Consider the following 21261-nt stretch of genomic DNA (forward strand, 5'->3'; position numbering starts at 1 on the left):
AGATGTAAAAAAATCCTTTCTAATCAGGAAGAATATCAAACGCCATTAAGAGTGGGCATCTTCTGAAGTTAAAATTAACATGCATGATTCTAAATTTGCTTGTTCCACTATCATTATGCCTAATTACAGCTTTACGTGTAAAAAGCCATATTTAATCAGGCAGATAAAACCCTAGGTCTGCTTTGAAATTCAGCTAAAGACCGTTTAATTCTTCTGAAGAAAAACCACTTGGATTTTTCTGTTTTCTGTTCTGGATTGGGGTTTTAGTTTTTCTTCCCTTCCTTCTTTCTGATGATTGAGAAAGATGATACTTTGAATAAAAGACATACCTGGGCAACCTCTCTGCTCCCTTTATGTTTACATCAACATAATTCTTTTTTTGCAGTATTAGGTTTTCTCATATACAATTCATTTCATAAAAGCATTTACTGAAGGTATTTGTACAGTAGATTCTTGGAGCAAATATCTTCCAAGTTCATGTATTATTGCCATTTTAAATACTTTGTGTTTATTTTTGTTATCACTTTCTGCTCATTAGAAGTAGGAGGTACGGCCAGACCTTATTTTGGTAGAAATGCAGCCAGCAACAGTTGGCTCCTGCCACAGTATTTTGTGACTAACCTACTCTGGAGAATAACACAACATCAGGATATTAGAGTATTTCTTTATAAAAGCACAGTGACTTGCACCACAAACGGAAGTCCAAGCGAAGTGGCCATTGAGCTTGCTTCCAGTAGATTCTTGCAAGGGTTACAATGGGTTGCTGAAGAACTTCTTTTGACAGTAGTAGTTTCATAAAAGGCTGTTTGAAGCTGAGATCAGATTTTGATTTGCTTTTGCTGATAAAAATGAAGGTTGTGTTCAGAGCATAACTAGTAATTATTTGTAGTATCTTTTGTAGGAAAAAAGATATTTGAAAAAATTGATCTATTTGAAAAAAAATAGACAAAATATTGTGCACTCAAACTCTTCAGGTTTGCAGATGTTCTGGGAGTTGAGGAGGCTGCCAGTTTTACAGAAAACTATACCCTGGTATTGCAGGCTTTCCACGTGCTACTAAATGCAGGCTATTGTGGTTAGCTTGGGAAGTTGCTGTTTCTATTTCAGATCCAAATTAAAACTGTTCTTGAAATACTTGAAATTGTTTCAGACTATACCAGTTAGTCTAATAAAAGGTTATTCCTTTTGCCTAGAAGTGGTCTCATGTTCTGTAGGGTAGTTAAAATACCCTTTTCTCTATCAGTAATGGGATTAGCAATTGTGGCGCTCAATGTATGTTTTTTCAGACTTGTAATTTTTACACAGTTTCTCTGATAGAGAACAGCAGACAATAAATTCTAACCTACTGGGTAATTTTAGATGTGTTAACCTGTACTGGGGATGAAAATTAGAATGCTGTTTAACATTCTGTTGAGAAAAGGTTGATTCAGAATATAGCTATTATAATACATTTCTTAAACACAGTTGTCTTGTGTGCATGCCTGAGATTTGCAGGTAGCTCAGGACTGGTTTTTTGTTCTTTCATCATTTGTTACAGGATAAAAGCAACAAAAAATAAAGGATAATCCAACTCTCAGATTAAGTTCAATAAACTACCCATGTGAGTGAAATTAGAGCAATTGCTTCAATCCTTAACCTAATTGTAGTGTTTGTGGCTGTCAGTGCAGTTTACATTACTACATAGTGAATGTTCTTTCCAACGTTCAAGTGTGTTGTCACGTGGAAATTATTTGTAAATGGATAGATTGTAAAATACTCAGCCCAAGTGAAAAACAACAAAACAAAACAAAACATCTTGAAGTTTAAGGTGTTTTGTTTTGTTTTTTCAAATCAAACAAGGTTGTAGTCTATGACAGGTTTTCTTCTAGGCATCAGGCAGTGTCAGAGAAGTATGAGGGCATTTCCTCAGAGGTGTAAATGCAGTTTTGAAAATATCTAATACATCCTTACCCCAGAAAAATTTCATATCACTTCATTCCATTAATTCACTTTTTAATAAATCAGAGAATATTAACCAGATAAAAATATTGAGCTAGTCTTTGGTAACATCCCAGTTAGATGAAAATCCTCTGTGGCCGAAATTGATACCTAAGGAAAGGTGGAAGAACAAGACAAGGATATGATACTTTGTGTTGGTACTTTTTATTCTCCAACCATTTTCACTCTACAGCATTGCTGAACCAATTGTGATTTTAAGTGCTTCATAAATTTCTCCATTCTCTTTCGTACTACAGTAAAATTTTGCTGTCCAGTACCCTACATTGATTTAGATAAAGATTTGCCAGGAGTTTCAGAGCTTTAAGTACATGGTATTTATTCTGCTTTTTTGTGTATGTTTTTTAAAAACCTCTCTCCTGCTGGCTGAATTTCTGATCCAAGTCTAAGAGTGACCATCAAACTGATAATCTTGATTCATCCTTTCCATGCCCCTCAGTTTTATCTCTCTTTCTTTGACATTTAGTGCAGGCAATGAACCATAGTGATTTCTGTGCTGGTAAGCAGGCACTTTACCATTAAGAGCTGATCTTCATGCTGGTTTTCAAAAACAAAAATATTTTTTTACTTTGTTCCCATATATATTTTTCTACTACCTTCTGTGATAATAAAAGTATTTTGATACTTGTTGATTAACAGGATAAACTTTGCTGCCTTCTAGTGAATTCTACGCAACCTTCTTTTTTTGTTGTTTTTTTGTTACCAAATACTTTTTTCTGAAAATAAATTAACTAAGGAATTAGAAGGTGAAACATTCTAAAACACTCAGCATTATTAAAAATTTTCAGGCATCTTTATTGCATGTATGATGGCATTCTTCTCTAGTGTTGGAAGTAGAGATGTATAGGGTTTACCTTATCAGCACCTACCTTTGAATAAGTCATGTACATAACTCCCAAGTACTAGTTTTAAAAGGTTACTGCTTTTTTTTAAGTGAAATACATGTCATACCTTTTCTCTCCTTCCTCTACATCTTTATGCCATGCTATGCAGGTTGCTTAGACTCCAGTGCAGAAGATGAGAATGTGAACACACACACATACTGCATGCAGTTATTTTCTTGAAACTAGAAAATTGCTATGCTTCCATGCTACTCAAAGAAAGAAGGGGTTATGGTGGTAGCAATAGAGAAGGGTTAGGAGAAACTGTACAGTAAAGAAGTAATTTGAGGCTGTATTCATTCTGTCTTCTTGGGAGAGGAGATAAACATCATGCAGAGAGAAAGTCAAAACCTCAGATTTCTTCAGCAGAGTTCATGAATCAACAACCCAAAATGTGTGGGTACCTTAAGGGCAAATGGTGGCTAAATACAGATGGTTGGTACAGCACATTTTAAGGAAATTTTAATTTTAGCAAAACCTGATAGAAAGAAGTCAAGATGAATATGAAAATCTTCAGCCACTGTGATATTTTTTTCCTGCACGTTACTGCCTAGATTTTCTATGAAAATAGTTCCTATGAAACTAAAAAAAGTATAAATGTAAATGCAACAGAAATTATAGCTGACAGATGTTTGTTTTTGAGGGACTATTGCTCCCATTATTGAATGATAGCGTTGGCACAGCTTTTAACCCATCATCAATGTGATAAACATCAATCTTCTGTTTTTTTCACAGTTTTACAGTGGCCTGCCAAATCACTATTGCTTCAGGCTGAACGTTTCAGTGTTTCTTATCCAAAGAACAATTTTTAAATCATTGTGGTATTCTGAAGAATAGGAGCCAAAGCACAAAATTACAAATTAGCATTTTAAATACTGTTCAAATGCCTCTGTAACGCAAAACTCCTTTTTTAAACTAAAACTTAAAATTTGAAGTTGTTAATTCTTAGCATCTAGAAGAATTTTAATTAACTAGAAGAAGCAGATTTGCTGGGCAATGGGTCGTATGTTCAAAACATAAGTCATCCTTAGTATATCATTATAATTCAATAATGACAAGGAATGCCATCAGGGTTCTTGGCCCCCAGAAAAGTATATTGAGGATTGTGCTTTTTTAATGTGCTGGGGTAATACAGTCGAGAGAAACATTTAAAATTGCTTTATATAGAAAGATGGTTACACATTTAGTCAAAACTGAAATAAGCAAAAGGCTGCCACAGATGAGATTTTAAGAATAGTCTTGCATGAAAAATAACCTTGGAAAGCCTTTTTCTGTGTGTGTGTGTGAAACTGTCAGTATAACCAACATATTATTTACATGGGTGTGTTAGCAGAGGAGTGGGTTTGATGATTCAGGAGGCTTGTTCCAGTCCTGTGTTTCTGTGGCTTACAGAAATGAATGTGCTCAGCATGCTGAGATGTTTCCATTATATTCTTTTGGCAGCAGGAGGATAAGTACGTGAAGTAGATATACGAAGAAGTTCTTTGTAAAGGCAGTCAGTGCTGGAAGAACTTAAAAACTAACAAAAACCTTTTAAAAGATTCTCTTTTGAAAAATGATGTAACAAGTCATGATGAATCCAGGCAGTAGTGTTTCTTCTTTCAAAATTGTGTTTTATGCTTGAAGCCCTTAATTGTTAGAGCTTTTACCCTTGCAAGTCAAACTGTAAGATGCAGCAGCTTGTTCTTCAAGATCTGCATAGAAAAAATTTGCTGCTTTGGGGTATTTATTAGTCCTTTGCACAACCATGTGTGATAGCAGGCTGCAGGCTTTTATTTATTTTCAGTTAGGAATTTTTTTGTTGTTGCTTGGTTTATTTGTTGTTGGGTTTTTTTATTAAGCAATTCTTGTTTTATTGGTTATTTCTTGCCTTCTCACTACACACCTAAAGTTGTATATGTGGTTGTTTGTTTTATTGTCTTCCTGGCAGGTTTTCAAATGCAGCTGGATGGGTTTGTGTGTTCTTTCTGCCATAAGCAAATGAACTTGCTATGTAAGATGAATTTTTAAGGTACATCTCAAAAAAATTCTCAAAATTGTTTGAGAAAATTATGGAAGAAATAAAGAGGCAGTGGTTAAAATACTTACTGTGTAATGGCTGTCAGGTAGATGCCATCTCAGTAGATAGAAAACTTCACAGCTGTGCCTCTGTTGAATGATGTTTTTAGTTACCCTTTTAGCCCTTTGCTTTGGAGATAGAAAACTGTGACTTATCTCCCAGTAGCTTTCTGCAGATGGCTGAGGTTTTTTCTGAAGCGTCATCACTGTTAGAATTCCCCAAGGTTTATGAGTAATCAAAATTACATTAAGTTCTGTGAGGCATCTTTAAGCACATACCTAATCCAAGAACTGGATGTAGTTTTCAGAAAGTCAATAATATTAAAATACAGCAATCCTCTTCAATGTATGTAGTTTGGCAAACTGCATCTTGAGTAATTTTTGGGGTTGGGGGTGCATGCTGTCTCAGTATTCTTCACGTGAAAAGCAATTGTAAGCTGTTTCAAGTGTGTGTTACTGCACACCCATAATTTTTATGATTTGAATTTTTAATTAGGTATCACATAGTCTTTGATAAACTACATGTTTGTTGAATTAACGTTTATAGCCACATATTCACTTACCTTGTCTGTTTTAACTGAAATGCCTAATTAGTGTTTTAAATGGTAACATGGTCTGTTGCACTTACTAAATAATACAGTTTCTTCTTAGAGTATTTTGAGGTACTGAGATAGTTTCAGGACTGCCATGTCCAAAGGGGAATAAATATGAAAGATGACTTTAGCCTTGGGAAGCTAGGGTTTTTTCAATCACTTTTTATTGCCAGTAAAAAAGGATTTAGCAATCTATCCCCAGGGGTTGGTGGGAGAAATCACCTTTCTCTGCTAATGCTAGCCCAAGCATCCCTGATGGTTAGCATCTCTGGACTAAAGTTAGTTTGTGAATTTGCTCTTCATGTTTATGTTATGAGATAGTTAACGAAACCATTTCCGTAATAACAACAAAAAAACAAAACCCACATTCATAACCAGCTTGGGTAAACAGGTAGCTCTTGAGAGTGGCTGTAGTGCAGCACAATCCATGCATATCCATCTGACCCAAAGAAATGCATTTGAATGTGCCAAGAGAATTGGCTGATGTCATGGCAGAGATACTATCAACTTTGAAGGATCGTGAGGACTGGGAGAGGTTCATATTAACTGGAAAAAAAGCAAGTTGTGCATGCAGAAGAGAATCATATCCTTCTGTTTTCCACTTGTTGGGCAGGAGCTCTGAACTCAGTGCTAACCTTGCTCAGAGGAGGAAGCTTGGTTCAGAAACTTTCCAAGGTTTGCTCTCACCTGAATGATTTATTGGTTCATTTAAATTATATTTAAGGTTCTGTAGATGTGCCCTGCTTTGCATTCAAGCATTCAGGTTGTCAGTTTCAAACTTCATGTGTAATGCTGAAGAAATATTCTAGGAGATTCAGGTATAAACAAAGGCATTAAATATTGTATTAATCATTATGAAGTTGCATTTTAGTGGCATAGTGTAGGGTATGATGCCCATCTGTACTTCAGTTATTTTTTGGTGTTCAGTCCTTTTGATCTTTGGGAAACTGGTTAACTCTTCTTCCTTAGTTCCTCATCCACAGAGTGGGGTTAGTACGTCCACTTTGTCATGCTTTCTCACTCATGTAATCATCAGTTTTGAAATCACTCTCATTCTGCCTCTGAGCCTATTCAGTGTAAATTGGTGTCTTTTCAGAGTCAGAAAGTTAGTATTTTTCCAGGTCACTTAACATCAAGTACAGATGCTTCCTCTCTTTGTAGGTCCCTGGTCTCCAGCTGCACGGGAAGACAACTGTGTTGATACATAAATTCCTCTCTGCTTTAGCTAGCAGAACAGTTAATGGAAGTTACCTGTGTTTAAAGCTGTGTTGCCTGTTTTAAGTGTCTTACTCCCATCAGTGTTTTTGCATTGAAAGTCTCTTCCTGAAAATGACCACATTCAGCTGCCGACCAGTTGCATGCTTGTGTTCAAATAGAGGTGACAAGCGGCATCCCCCATGCCGGAAAAGGTCTTGTCACCAGACTGGCTCATTTTCCAGTGGCTAGCCTTTTAGGTCACTTCATAGACAGTAGTACAGAACAGATTTATTAGTGTCCTTTTCTCAAATGAAAAGTTAGACTGCAAGTAGTCCTGGAGTCTTTAACATTTTGTTACAGGGAACATCGGCAATCCCTGAGATGACAAACTGAAAGAAATTCTTCCGCGTGGCTTCTCTGCCTTGTTTGTTCTGAACACTTCACTGTGTTCTGGACAGTTTTCATTGATTGGTGAGCTGAATGCATTCTTTTGCATGCTGCATGAAGGACTGAGGAATTTTGAGGTGCAAATATGCCAGGGAAGAGAAACAAATAATGCAAGCATCAAAGAGGAAAGTCAAAATACAAGTGATATAGGTAGTCGTTTAGGTTTTGGTGTTTATTGGTCAGCAGCAGTGGAGTTTGCCAGTGTATTAAATTAGGAGGCAGTAACTTGTATGGTTTATGTCATGGTTTGTTTTATAATGACTATTATGTAAAAATTTACTGCTAGCTGACCTTTAACCTCTTGAGGGATTAAACAGTTATTTCTCTCCTGTAGCAATGTCATTTACAATTTCTTTAAAGCTTGCCTATTTCTAAGACCAGTTTTGATTCATCTTGATTAGTTCTATTGTGAAGTAATAACAATTTGAATAATTATTGTTGCTTTCAAGGACCTAGGAACTTTTTCCTCAGCTGAATTCTTGGATTTAAGAGTTGTTAGAAAATGTGTATTGGTGCCTGAACGCTTTCAAATTCCCAGCTTGTGCAGATTTATTCCAAGCACTAGCATTTTTGCAACTTTTGGGAGTAGAAACTGTGACATTCTGAGATAAGTCTGTAATATAAGTAACTTAAAGCTGAGCACTTCCAGTTAGCATGCTGTAAATTAAAGAGTGCTCAGTGAGTTTGTTCAGGGTTTGCTGTAGGGAAGCTGTGCAATGATAAAAGGCAATAGGACAGTGAACTATTGTAGTTCTGAAATCAAGTGTAACTGAGGTTCTTTTCTGACTCCTGGTTGCTGAAGAGGTCTATAAACATTTCTGTTTTATCACTGAGGATGCAAGCAAAATGTTAAGATGTTTTTAATTGTATCACACTGCTGTGAATTCATTTGCTTTCCTTTTTTATGATGGTTTCTAGCTTGCAGTGATGTTTTCATGTGGCAGGCTTTTTTGGCCTATAATTTAAAAAAATAAAAAATTTCCACTCCATACAATTTAGGGCTGTCCTATACTGTAATTTTTTTATTGCCTTGTTTTAAATGTACATTCAAAATTTGGCAATGTACAAGTGCTGCCTTAACAGAACTATTAGTGGCTGTTGGAAAAGCACAATGCAGCACATGCAGTTGTGTTTGCACAAAGCAAAGAATAAACCTCTGTCTGTGAGTGTTCATTGATTTCAATAGGCTTTTCAGTAGCTCTGCATATTATAATTCTTAGCACCTAGAATACATTCATATTCATTATGGCAGTACGGTTCAGCCCCTGCTTGTGACTTGATTTTTCTCTCCTTTTTCTTTCCTTCACCATCCCCTCTTCTGCTAGAGCATGAAGTAGAATTATTTTTCTAGTCCTAGTAATGTATTCTAGAAGGTGCTCTGACTCTTTTCTCAGAACTATTGCAAATGCATCTTTGCAATTCCATATTGTAAAACACAAGTTAAATACGGGAGGAGATACTTCAAGCCTTCTGGAATCATTCATGATGACCCTTGTGGCTATTGAGACTGGGAAGTGCTGGGTGTGTATGGCATGCAATTGTTTGTATGAACAATTAGTGGAAGAACTAATTGGTATGTAGTAGTTCCATCTTTCAAAAGTATGAATATTTGCTTCTTTATTTGATTGGATGGAGGATGGGGGGATTGGTTCTTTGGGTGCTGGAAAAATGCTTTGCTTGTAATTTGCCTTTATTATTTGAACACTTTAAACAGTTTAAATCAAACTGTTATCAGTAGTCTGAATGCCCATGTTTTATTGTAGGAAATTGTACTTACCTGCCTCTTGAGTTTAGACTTACTGATACAAGTGTTTTTTTTGAAAATATAATACAGGTGTTCAGCAAATCATTCCTCTTTCATTCACTCACAGCAAAATCTGTAATCAGATATGAAGTTCTTTGCTCTTATCTCTAATGTGCAGTTAATTCTCTTACAAAATGAAATAGGCTTGTCTTTCTTAAAAAAGGAAAAAAACCCACATTTGATAATGTGAATGAATTGAACCCTTATGTTTGTTTGAAAGACTTTCTGCTGAAGATACTTAACCTGGTATCCCTATACTGAGAAGTATAGACAGCTATCCAGTTGGAGCTGTATGTATTTAATAATGATAAATAAAATGTATTTAATATTAATTTAACGTGTGGCATATTACCTTTGTAGATGAACCGACTAGTCCTAGTATTGACCATGATATTGCACACATTCCTGCTTCTGCTGTTATTTCTGCATCTGCTTCTCAAACACCAGCTGTAACAACTGTTCCTCCCAGTCCCACATCTCCAATCCCTTTAATTCGGCGACAGCTTTCACATGATCATGGTGAGTGTTGATTTCATTATTTTTCTCATTCAGCTTTATCCTTTTACACTCTGGAAAACAGAATTTAGAGTTATGAAAACTTTATTGCTTCCCAAAAATGGGATTCAGGTTCTTAATACTAAAAAAAATTTTGTAGAATCGATCCGGCCTAGTGTCCTGGATAGCCAGCCTGCTGCCAAAACTGAGAGATCAAAGTCATATGATGAAGGACTGGATGACTACAGAGAAGATGTGAAACCGTAAGTTTGGGAAAAATATCAGTTAATTTGGAGATCTGTTTCTTAAAGTACATGAAATCTCATTTTAATATTTGTTTTTCTCTCAACAGATCCATTAAGCATGTATCTAGTTTAAAGGGGATTAAGGTAGGTGTATATGTACTTAACGACTTGTAAGATTTACACACACTACTGTGACACATTGTATGGACTATGCAACTCAGTTATGCAAAGCGATGTGTTAAACACAGACATAAAGTTTATTGGAATGGCTGCTTATTAGATGGTTCTTAATTATGACTTTTTTATATTTAGTCTTTTCCCTAACTAGTGGTGTAAGTATTGCATAAGCAAACATGGTCTCTTTTTTATTAGGCTCCTCACGTGGTCCTTGATTTTTTAAAATTTTTTCTCAGCTTCTGTAAAAAAAGCATACTTATGGCATGCTTTTGTGAAAACTTAATAATGAGAGTCTAAGACTATTGTAGTTTCTCAGAAGTAATCTTGGGATATGTAAGGTCACTATTGTTGTATGGAAACTAGAAATTTAATTTTCCCAGAGGAATATTCTTACAGGCTTTTTGCTGAGTGAGGTATCAGCTTTTAAAGAGAAAAACACCTTGAATGTAGGGATTACAGAGAAATTTATTGGGAAGTACACTGTGGGGTTCTTTCTGTGATGTTTTCTACAGGTCCCAGACAGCCAGAAATCTTCAGAAGACTCTGGTTCCCGAAAAGATTCTTCCTCAGAGGTCTTTGGTGATGCCTCCAAAGAAGGATGGCTCCATTTTCGTCAGCTTGTTACAGACAAGGGAAAGGTATCTCATGTTTTTGGGTTTTTATATTCTAGCACAAATATTAGGCTGGTAGAAATGTAAGATAAGAAACCTAAAACCATTCTGTTTTGCTTTTTTTAATTAAAATTTGAGGGACTTGAGAATCAACAAGGCTGATAAAATTTTAGATTTTGACATAGATTTTATTTTAGTGAATTCCTCAGCTTCTTTTACAGTCTGCTTTCTGATCTGTCTTGTGAACTCCTGAACTGATAAGACTGGATGAAATGACATCAGGTTATGCCAGGCGAGGCTTAGGTCAGATATTAGGAAAAATATATTCACTGAAAGGGTTATCAGGAACTGGAACAGGCTGCCCAGGGGAGTAGTTGAGTTACCATCACTGGAAGTATTTAAAAGATGTGTAGATGTGGTGCTCAGGGAAATAGTTTAGAGGTGGAGTTGGTTGGCAGTGTTAGGATAACTCTTAGTAGCTTGGACTCCATGATCTTGAGGGTCTTTTCCAATCTCATTAATTCTGCCATTCTAACTTTACATTTCAAAGCATCAGGGAAGCAAACTAATTTCTAATGACTAATTAAGTTATAAGAATCGATCTCTTTCTAATTGTAGTTTGAAAAAAGCTGTGGTTTATGTGAATGTTGTGAAGATGAGTTCAGATTAACCTTCTGCACAAGGACAGAGTAATGGGGCAAATTGGGAGTTTGGAATTGCAGTGGTGTGTAAATACAAGTCTGATTGGAATGAAGTTTAGAAGGTTTGGGCAGGGGTCGAGTAAATATTTTTTTTAATATACTTGTGTTAATGCTTCTATGAAATGTATGATCAGGAAGAGCAGGCTACTGAGCAATTTGCTCATCTAACAGAGAGCAGAAAGACTACTTTTGTATGGTCTTTCCTCAGGTCATTTTTAAAAATGGTATAGGTAGGTGGTTAGTCTTTCTTTTTTAAAACCTCTGCAGGTAGTTTTTTTTTTTTAATCTAGAAACATTCATTTTAACAAACAAACAAACTGACATACCATTTGATGTGTTTCAGCGAGTTGGTGGGAGCATTCGACCATGGAAGCAACTGTATGTTGTTCTTCGAGGTCATTCACTTTATTTGTACAAAGATAAAAAGGAACAAGTGACCCCATCTGAAGAAGAACAACCTATAAGCATCAATGCTTGTTTGATAGACATCTCTTACTGTGAAACCAAGAGGAAAAATGTATTTAGACTCACCACATCAGAATGCGAGTATCTGTTTCAAGCTGAGGACAGAGATAACATGTTAGCATGGATTAAAGCAATACAAGACAACAGCAACTTAAATGATGAGGTAATTGAATAATATAATATGTAAGATAAGAGCCATAGTTCCTGTCTTTAATTACAAGAGAATGCAATTCTTTTATAATTTAATACCTGAACACAGTAAAATACTGGCCATTAAACAATAGACCAAAATATATACAGGAAGGTACATGAAAATGAGGTGAAAAGCAAGGTAACTCAGTAAAAGAGTTAAGAGAGAGGAGTCTTCTGAAGTAGATTACATAACATCATTGCCACTTTGACTAAATATACAATTTGTGTTAAAATTATCTTTCAAAAATCCTTTTAAAAGATAATTTCAGTGTTAGAAACGATGTTGTGTCTTCAGACTTGAATTTTAAAGTAATGTGTGCAGTGGTACGGTGTGAGTTTCTCAGTTGTTAAATGTTAAACTTTGAAGGATTCCTTTTCCTTTGATTAAATGTTGATGTTTCTGTGAATTAAATGTTTATGCTAATTACAAAGGGCAAACATATACTATTGTATATAACATATCTATCTGTGTAGTCCTCTGTGCATTTTCATTTTGGTGAGAAGCAGCAGAGGAGTATTTTCATTTCTAGGATTATGTGCATCTACTTAGATTTGAAATAATTATTCAAAGGTAAATGGATTAATAAATATTATTAGACAGATGGATAAAATCACACGAATTCATGGCTGTTTCAGGTGCATGTGTAGTAATAAGTGCTTATATCAGTACTTATGTGTACATATGATTGGGTTTTTCAGAGTAGTAGGATGTGTTTAAAACCTACTGTTAATTCAACAGGATTTCATCAGATTGTATTGCTTTGGAAAAAAAAAGAAGCTTAATAGCAGCGTTTAGTTTGTAATTACTTTTGGTTTTCTCATGGTTTTTAAGTGTTGTGTCCTGTTCACAAGGACTGCTTCTAAGATTTTTTTTTTTAACTGTATTAAAATGTTAATCTTTCATATGCAGTTGATTGACAGGAAGAGCTAATTGTATTCTTAAAGTAAAAAAAAAAAAAGGTTTGTATTGTTTAAGATTGATTAGGTCTTAATTTGTTTTGTAGGATACTGGTGTCACTAGTAGAGATCTCATTAGTCGAAGGATTAAAGAATACAACACAATGATGAGGTAGGTGAATTATATGCCACCAAGACTTTTTGTACACTACTTAATCTGACGTCTTCTTACTGAAGTTATGTATCTTGTAGTTCTTCAAGCAGCAAAACAGAGCCATCTCCCAAAACACCTCGCCAGAGCCTAAGTATCAGACAGACTCTGCTTGGAACCAAAGCAGAGCAGAGGACCCAAAGTCCACATTCTCCTAAGGATGAGTCTGAAAGGAAACTTTTCACTAAAGGTCTGTGTAAAGGTTTTGTGTATTTCTTCAGTTCCTTATGGCCCTAGGGTGAGGCCATTGAGGTGCCTTTCTCAGGTTTTTTGAAATCACCCAAATACAGGTGCAAACTAGGTATTAACCAGTTTATTTTTTTCAAGCTACAACTAAAATAACTGATTTCTCTTAACTACTTCATTTAGATGTACCTTAGATATAGTTTAGGTCTTCTCAGATCCCTGAAGCTTTGTATTCCAGTCCTCTCTCATTTATAGTGTTAACAGTAGTAAAATTGTAGGTGTTAAACTTCTTGCAATGGAAATTTTATCAAGCTTTGGAAATACTTTTGGCTGAAATTCATACTTTTGTCTCCAGCTGACTTGGATGTGACAAGGTAAATTTGTATTTGAAATATGCTGTTAAAAATCCAAAGTTTTCGACTGAAGTGTTCTATAAGTAGAGAAGTTCTTTTTTTTTTTTGTCCTTAATCATAAAATGCAGGATTGGAACTGTAGTAATTTTTCCAAGACCAATATAATGTTTACTGAGCTGTATAAAAAAGTCTTTCTATGAGCTGACACTGCAGACTTAAATCTGTTACTGAACTCCATCAGATGTTGTAAGATACTTCTAGTCTTTTTTCAGAATGTGTAAATGTGTGGTATTTCTGAGCAGCCTGCTTATAAGGGTGTTGGTTACAAATCCAAGCAACTGGTTGAGCAATAACTTCTGATCAACCACTTTTGAACAATTCTGCCTTGGATTTAAGCTGTTAGGGAACTCTGGTTTACATTACCATTCCTTTGCAGGTGCTAAGTAGATATCAAATCTGCTGCAAGAGTATTTCTAGAAGTACTTGAATAAGATGGAAGTAGTATTGTATTTGCTATTGTAATTTGCTGTTGTATAGAAGAGAAACACAGAAACTGAACTTTTAATCTGATTTTTGGATAGATAATACTTTGAGTCATGTTTGGAATTATTTAGGACTAAAATGGGGTAATTTTTGATAGGATGAGCAGATCTGCACAAGTGTAAGCATGGCTGTATAATTTCATAGGTATTTTGTGAAACACTGTTGAATAGAGAGTTAATGTTGTTTTAATAAATACAGATTTTAAATTTTTTAAAGTGCAGTTTATGTACCTGGAGTCTTAGAATGATGGAATTCCATAGTAACATTCAGTACTTGCTTTTGTAAATTTGCAGTATATATTCAAATGTATCTTCTCAGTCCCAGAAGGGTTAAAGAAGGTATGTTTTAACAGACTAATGTGTAGTGAGTTATTGTGGGTAGCAGGGTGAGTAAAAGAGGTAAAAATGTAGGAGGTGTCACTTGATTTTTGCAAATCTATTACCTGTATTAACAGGAGTTTTTGTGACTTAAATGCTCCTATTTTTCTTCTCTTTTTCCTTGTTTGCACTAATGCTAACAACGAAAAGATGAGACAAGCCCGCCAAAAGACAAAGGGACATGGAGAAAAGGCATTCCAAGCATTATGAGGAAGACTTTTGAAAAGAAGCCATCTGCTGTAGGAACATTTGGTGTTAGACTGGATGACTGCCCTCCAGCTCACACCAACAAAGTACGGAAGGATGATTTTTTTTATCCATTATGATTTAAAGAGACATTTAGTATGTATTAATTAATTAAAAATGTATCTATAACTTTTCTTTTTCTTCAGTATATTCCACTGATTGTTGATATATGCTGCAAACTAGTTGAAGAAAGGGGTCTTGAGTACACAGGTATTTACAGAGTTCCTGGAAACAATGCTGCTATCTCAAGTATGCAAGAAGAGCTCAACAAAGGAATGACTGACATTGATGTTCATGATGATGTAAGTCTTCGATCACGCTTGTTTCTAAGTTGAACTCCCCAAAATGTCTGGCTGTGTTGTGATTATAGAAATACAAAGCATGTCTGTCCTTTTCTTCTAAATCTGTAGAAATGGCGAGACTTGAATGTGATAAGCAGTTTGCTGAAATCCTTCTTCAGAAAGCTTCCAGAACCTCTTTTTACCAATGGTAAGTTGTTTATATTACAATTTTGTCACAAGAATGAGTCTTGTGCAGTAGTCTTGCATCTTACAGGTTATTCGAGAGAAAATCCAGTGGAATCACGTTAAGGCAATAAATGCCCTTGTTTTTCCTGATGCAGGGAATCATGGCAATCATAGAGCTGAAAAATGAGAGCTGTAAACAGAATGTTTCTGGGGAAAGAATTATGAATTAAGAAAGAAAGGAACAAAAAAAAATTTGCAATTTTACTGTTGCAATATTCTATGAAAAATTTTCCCCCCTACTGCCATCTTGTATTATATACAATATAAGGGGCTGATTTATCACTTCCAGTGATCTTATATATATATATATATATATATATATAATAGTCATATATATATGATTGATTTCTGCTTTTTTTAAACAGACAAATACGCAGATTTCATAGATGCCAATAGAAAAGAAGATCCTGTTGAGCGACTGAAAACACTGAAGAGACTGGTAAGCTGAAATCAGGTGTATTATAGGTGCACTATAAAGTAAGCATGAAATGTTTGATGTTCTGAATCACAACTGTTTGTTTCAGATTCATGATTTACCTGAACATCACTATGAGACTCTAAAGTTTCTTTCTGCACATCTGAAGACAGTGGCAGAGAACTCAGAAAAGAACAAGGTATCAGAAAAAAAGTATTATTGTTTGAATTTGTTTCATTCATTAAGTACAGTTTTTATAAAGGATTAGTTTCAATTAAGGTGATAATTTATTTTGGGTAAAATTAAGACCTTTCGTATGTTGAGAAGATTCATGGATTAGACTGAAGACTCCTGCAAAATATGCACCTACTTAATGCAAATTACGTTTGTTCAAACTGGAAGTAATTATTGTGGTAATAACTTCTTATATCTTAAATTTGTCCCATATCTTAAGATATCTTATATCTTAAATTAGTCTGTAAATTTCATATCATCCCACCTAGACACCAACAAATGTGTGCCTGAGCAGGGTCCAGGTGAATATCTGTGGTCAGAATGAACCTGCTGGCAGAGGCTGTTGCACCAGGTTTGCATGAAGCCTGGCTTCCTGGATGCTTGAGTAATATTTAAGACTAGGATTTGCTGTAATTGGATGTTTGAGTACCCCATAGATGCTGGTTTGACTGATTTTTAAGAAAGAAAATTCATGATGTAAAGGGTGGTAGTGGTCAAATCTGTGGCCAATCTTATGTCATTTAAAAGATCAGAAAATTACTCAGTTCAAATAAATATGTTAGGTTTCAATATCGCTTCTACAGTTAGTACCTTCTAGATAAATATGGCAGAAAAATATGTTTGTGTACATATAAAAGTATTTAATTATAACCTTTAGTGGAATTACACTGATGTTATAAGGAAATCATAGTGCAATGCCTCAAGTAAACATTTTTCACTTCATGTGTGCTTTATAAATGTTTAATGTTAACATCATGGAATATATAAGGCTAGAGGGGAGCGTGATGTTAAAATTGCAATACTTGTTCAAGTCAAATAGAGCACTAGGGGCTTGTGTCATGTTTGCAACTTCCTTTTGGTAAGCACAAGGACTTTGCCTCCTATATATTATTGGTCTATTCTATGTCACTACAGTAAAATATAAGCCAGAAAAGTAAGCAAAAATAGAAGGTAAGTATTCTGCTTTTTTAGAATTATTTGTAAGAGATGTAACATTAGAAGTAAATTAAGTGGATGAATAATGTTGACATGATCTGATAACTCTGTCTTACGAGTGTATTTGTTGGGTCTATGGTGTTCATTGCTTCTGCCTCCTCCAAAGTAGTTGCAAACCGAGTGAGTTCTTTGTCAGTAGACATAATGCAGTATTTGATTAACAACTTTGTTTTTTTCATGTGTCACATAGATGTTTTCAGGGGAAAACAAAAAAGCAACAAACCAACAAAAAAAAGCCCAAAACCTTGAACAAGTAGGGAAGTACTACTGCCTTTTTACATATATTTTAAACAATTCTTAAAACAGTGTTTCTAAACAAAATAGCGGGTGTTTATGGAAAAAGAAAAAAATCCTCCCAAAACTGTAAAGAATAGATCTATTTGTGCATTTTCTGTGCTCGTAGAGCTATTTACTTGCCAATGGGTTAAGGCAGGATGAATTATGAATTGTAGAAATGTTGGATGCATTTATTGTGGGTGTGTATAGGAGGGTTTGAGTTTAGTGTAACATACCAGCTGAATCAGTAATGTGCTACCTTCTCAAATATAATAGTGTTAAATTGATGTACATAGCCCTTATTACTGGGTTTTTTCACTATAAGTGTATATTATAAATGTATGACGTGGAAATATTTTGTTTCTTAGATGGAACCAAGAAACCTGGCAATAGTATTTGGTCCAACACTCGTGAGGACATCAGATGATAACATGACACACATGGTTACGCACATGCCAGACCAATATAAAATTGTAGAAACACTCATCCAAAAAGTAAGTGCATGCATTTCAATATTTAAGAAGTAGGATTGTACACAGGTCAACAGCTTTTCTCTTACTGGGACAGTTTGGATCTGGTATTTATCCTTCAAACTCTCCAGGATATCAATTTTAATTATGTCCATGTTTGATTGTTCCACATTTGGCTTTTGTGTTTCCTGTGGGGTTTTCACCTTTTTTATTTTAAATTGTAGCATGACTGGTTTTTCACAGAAGATGATGCAGAAGAACCTCTTGTAAGTATCGTGTCCTAAATATTTCTGTTCTAATTATCTTAGTTTAGAATTTGCTTCTGCTGCCTCTAGAATGCCTGTATATTTCTTATTACATCACTGTATGGTTTGCACTTCAGAAGCACCTTTTTAGCTCTCCAGTTCTTGCAGTAATGATTTAAAAAATAAAAAATGTCACGCATTTGTTTTAAAAGCATAAAGCAAAATGGAAAAATAAGAGCACGTGAGGAGTGTCCTCAGGTGAATAATGCAATTTTCTATATGCTGTTGAATCGTAATGAAATAATTGTGAAACGATGATGAAGAGATCTTTGTTTATTAACTGTAGACAGCAGTTCAGGAGGAAAACACTGTAGAATCTCAGCCAGTGCCAAACATAGATCATTTACTCACCAACATTGGAAGAACGGGAGTATCCCCTGGAGACGTATCAGGTAACTCTTGCCTGGACAGTGTTTAGTCCATAGGCTAGAATAACCTACTCTGTTAACCCACTGTAACTCTCTTCTTATTTTCTTTTACTAATAAACTGGTTTTCTCTTTTTCTAAAGATTGTTAACAGTTCTTAAAGACTTGAATTGTTGATAATCATGCATGATATAATTGGAGAACTTTGTTGTCAAACAGGAATATAATCATTAAAAGATGAGGCTTGCACATACTATTTTATTTATTCACAGTAACCCATGCATTCATCATCGTGAGGTGAAGCAGATATGGTGCTGTAAAGTGGTTTGTTGTGACGGCAGAAAGACTGAACTTCAGTGCTGTTCTAATACTGATCCTACCCAGCGTTAGGAATGCAAAACATTGAGTTATGTTTTCTTGTTAAGTGATGGACACTTTAAGTATGTTGCAGTATGTCTATACTAAAGCTGATTTCCTTCTGTTTATAAATGCCATCCTCTTTTGTGGCTAAGGACGAGCATTGCAGGCTCTTTTTTGGTGACTTTTTTCCCCTCTTCCTTCACTATACTATTGCACTAACCCAGCATGTTATACCCCACAAATGTTATCCCTTCATCTCTAGCTCTTGTTTGAGTTTTCAAAGGGTTGTTCAGCACTTACTGAAACAATCACTTTATACTGATGTTGTAACAGGCGAAGTGGGAGGAGTCTATCACACGGTGATGTCATTAGTGGATTCTGTGATGTCACTGATGGACAGCTGGAACTGTAGGAAGAAGGAGGACTGTTGCCCACACTGTAGCTGCCTTGTCTGCAGAAATCCCCGTTTCTTGTAAATGGAAAAAAAAAAAAGTTGATCTGTGCTGTAAATTTTCTTTTAAGAGTATTTTTAAACAGATCAATGCTACTTTTTAAAGTTTTTCTGCTGTTTCTTGTTATCTCTGAAGCAGACCCTGAGGAGAAATAGCATGGTATGGTCTTACCAGTCTTTCTAGTCATAAAGCATTAGCCATGTGTCAAAAAGGGGTGTGGCAGGGGGCTCAGCTCTTTCTTCCTAGGGAGAAAGTCCCTAGAGATGGAACACATGCAACTTCATACTTTTTAGTCATTGTGCTAGCCCCTTACTACCCCCTTTATAATTGTATAATCTTGGGTTTTGCGAGACAGTATAACTATGGTGTCCATTTTTCATTCCATAATAGCGCTTGTTACAGAAAAGTACAAAACTGGTAGCTGCTGAAATCCAGACGAATTAAAAATAAAATTTTACCTAAACATAGTGAGAGGTGGAGAGATATGTATGATTGGGGTTTTACACACAAAATATGACTTGATTCCTTTAAAACGTCACAAAAAGAATACAACTCCATGAACCATGATTTGTACCTAGGGCAGCCAGCAGTACTAAGCCATTCAATTTTGCTTTGTGTGTCCTGAATCTCAGGACAGGACGCTGTGCCATCCTGAAAAGTTCTCTCAGCTGCGGTTTTGCAGGGGCTGTATACTTAAAACATGGAATAAACATTAGTATTTCTGTTTTTTATTTAGAAGAACAGGGCTCCTTTGCCATTCCTATCATTGAGCTGGTTCTGCCTACAATTCACAGCATCCTTTCATGGCGGTGGCTTTCTGTGGTGCAGCTTGCATCTTTGTGAGCTCTGACTATTCACTCTGTTCTGGTTTTATTTGCTTCACATTTTGTTCTGTGCTTGTCTTTATCCATAAGTCCAGCATTGTCTGTAGCAACAATGAAAAAGTTGCACAGAACTAAGTAGAATTGTTTTGTTTTTTTTTTAATTTTTCCACAGATTCAGCTACTAGTGACTCAGCAAAATCTAAGGTAAATAATTTCGTGAAATGATGTTTCCCAGCTTCTGCTAACTGTTAGATATTTGCTTGCTTTTTTAAAAGTATACGTGTAGATATACTACAGAGCTGTAGAATTTTCTGAATAAGTGTTAATACTGTTTTCTCATCAAGTAATTTTAAAGTGTTACCTTGGAAGAATGTCACTGGTTTGCAGTTAGCTGCATCTGCCAAAGCAATTGTCTGCATGTGTAGACAACTTGGTTCCAAAGCTTACCTATTTTTTGCATGTAGTTTAGTAGAGGTAAGTGCAAATAATACATTCCCTGTCATTGCTGGCATACTATTTACCCCCAGGCAGTGTTTCCCTATTTTGCTGAGGGAAAAAAGTACATCTAGAATTTAGCTCAGAAGAGCTCTTCTTAGAGGAAGGCAAAGGTTGTGGCTAAAGGTTGCTATGCAAGATCTCCTCAGGCAGTGTTGCAGTGCTTGGAAGGACAGCCTAGTAGATGGGGCAGTAAGGCTGGAGCATGGGCTATTGGACTGTTGAACTACTGAACTAATGTCGTCAGTGTAACACCAGAGTTACCTGACCTTTCAGATGAATCTTTCAGTCATTCAGTTGCTAACCCTGGGTGACACGACAGCATGCAGCTGACCTCAGTCAGCCATCAGCACATGGCACAGGTTTTTCTGCTGGTGTGCATTCTAGGTGTATCACTGATTGCCCCCCTTTGAGCTGAGAACAGGAGTCACTGTGTTCTCCTGGCTTATAGTTGAAATGCCAGCACAGCAGTGGAACAGTAAGCAGGGAAGAAGGTGGCTAGGGGGTATTGTTAGTGTAGTTAAAAAGTATTTTTTAATTAGTTTTATCAAATGGAATAATTGTACTTGTGCCATTTTTGCCTCCCTGCAGTTCTAAAGGCAGATCCCTTGAAAATCAGGAAGAAGTTTGTTTCTGCTAATCTCCTATACTTGCATCTAAATTTAGGGGGTTGCTTTCATTGTAGTGGTACTATTGAATCCATATGGCTTAAGAACTCAGCCTGGAAGGTGGAAGATCAACTTAAAAATAGTTGAGAAGTTAGGTTTTCCTCATAGGTGAGATACCTTGGAAGTCCCATACTATTGGGACTGCATCTGTGAAGCTGCTCCTGTTGCAAACCTATCTTGAAAAGGTTGTCTTGCTCTA

The 21261-nt window shown here is 35.7% G+C and overlaps 1 protein-coding gene across 4 annotated transcripts in view; it reads left to right on the forward strand.

Annotated features, from left to right (window-relative positions):
• Window positions 1–21261, forward strand: part of ARHGAP21 (Rho GTPase activating protein 21) — a 107476-nt gene that overhangs the window by 83390 nt on the left and 2825 nt on the right. For all 4 annotated transcript variants that reach the window (XM_030445008.1, XM_030445010.1, XM_030445009.1 and 1 more), the window contains 16 exons: window positions 9336–9494; window positions 9631–9733; window positions 9823–9859; window positions 10405–10530; window positions 11548–11832; window positions 12866–12930; window positions 13011–13159; window positions 14579–14721; window positions 14821–14976; window positions 15085–15163; window positions 15567–15640; window positions 15726–15815; window positions 17491–17616; window positions 17817–17858; window positions 18184–18289; window positions 20072–20103. In XM_030445008.1, coding sequence (XP_030300868.1) covers window positions 9336–9494; window positions 9631–9733; window positions 9823–9859; window positions 10405–10530; window positions 11548–11832; window positions 12866–12930; window positions 13011–13159; window positions 14579–14721; window positions 14821–14976; window positions 15085–15163; window positions 15567–15640; window positions 15726–15815; window positions 17491–17616; window positions 17817–17858; window positions 18184–18289; window positions 20072–20103 — 1772 coding nt within the window. The remainder of the gene's footprint in view (window positions 1–9335; window positions 9495–9630; window positions 9734–9822; window positions 9860–10404; window positions 10531–11547; window positions 11833–12865; window positions 12931–13010; window positions 13160–14578; window positions 14722–14820; window positions 14977–15084; window positions 15164–15566; window positions 15641–15725; window positions 15816–17490; window positions 17617–17816; window positions 17859–18183; window positions 18290–20071; window positions 20104–21261) is intronic.

This window comes from Calypte anna, chromosome 2 (genome assembly GCF_003957555.1).
Source record: "Calypte anna isolate BGI_N300 chromosome 2, bCalAnn1_v1.p, whole genome shotgun sequence".
NCBI lineage: Eukaryota > Metazoa > Chordata > Aves > Apodiformes > Trochilidae > Calypte > Calypte anna.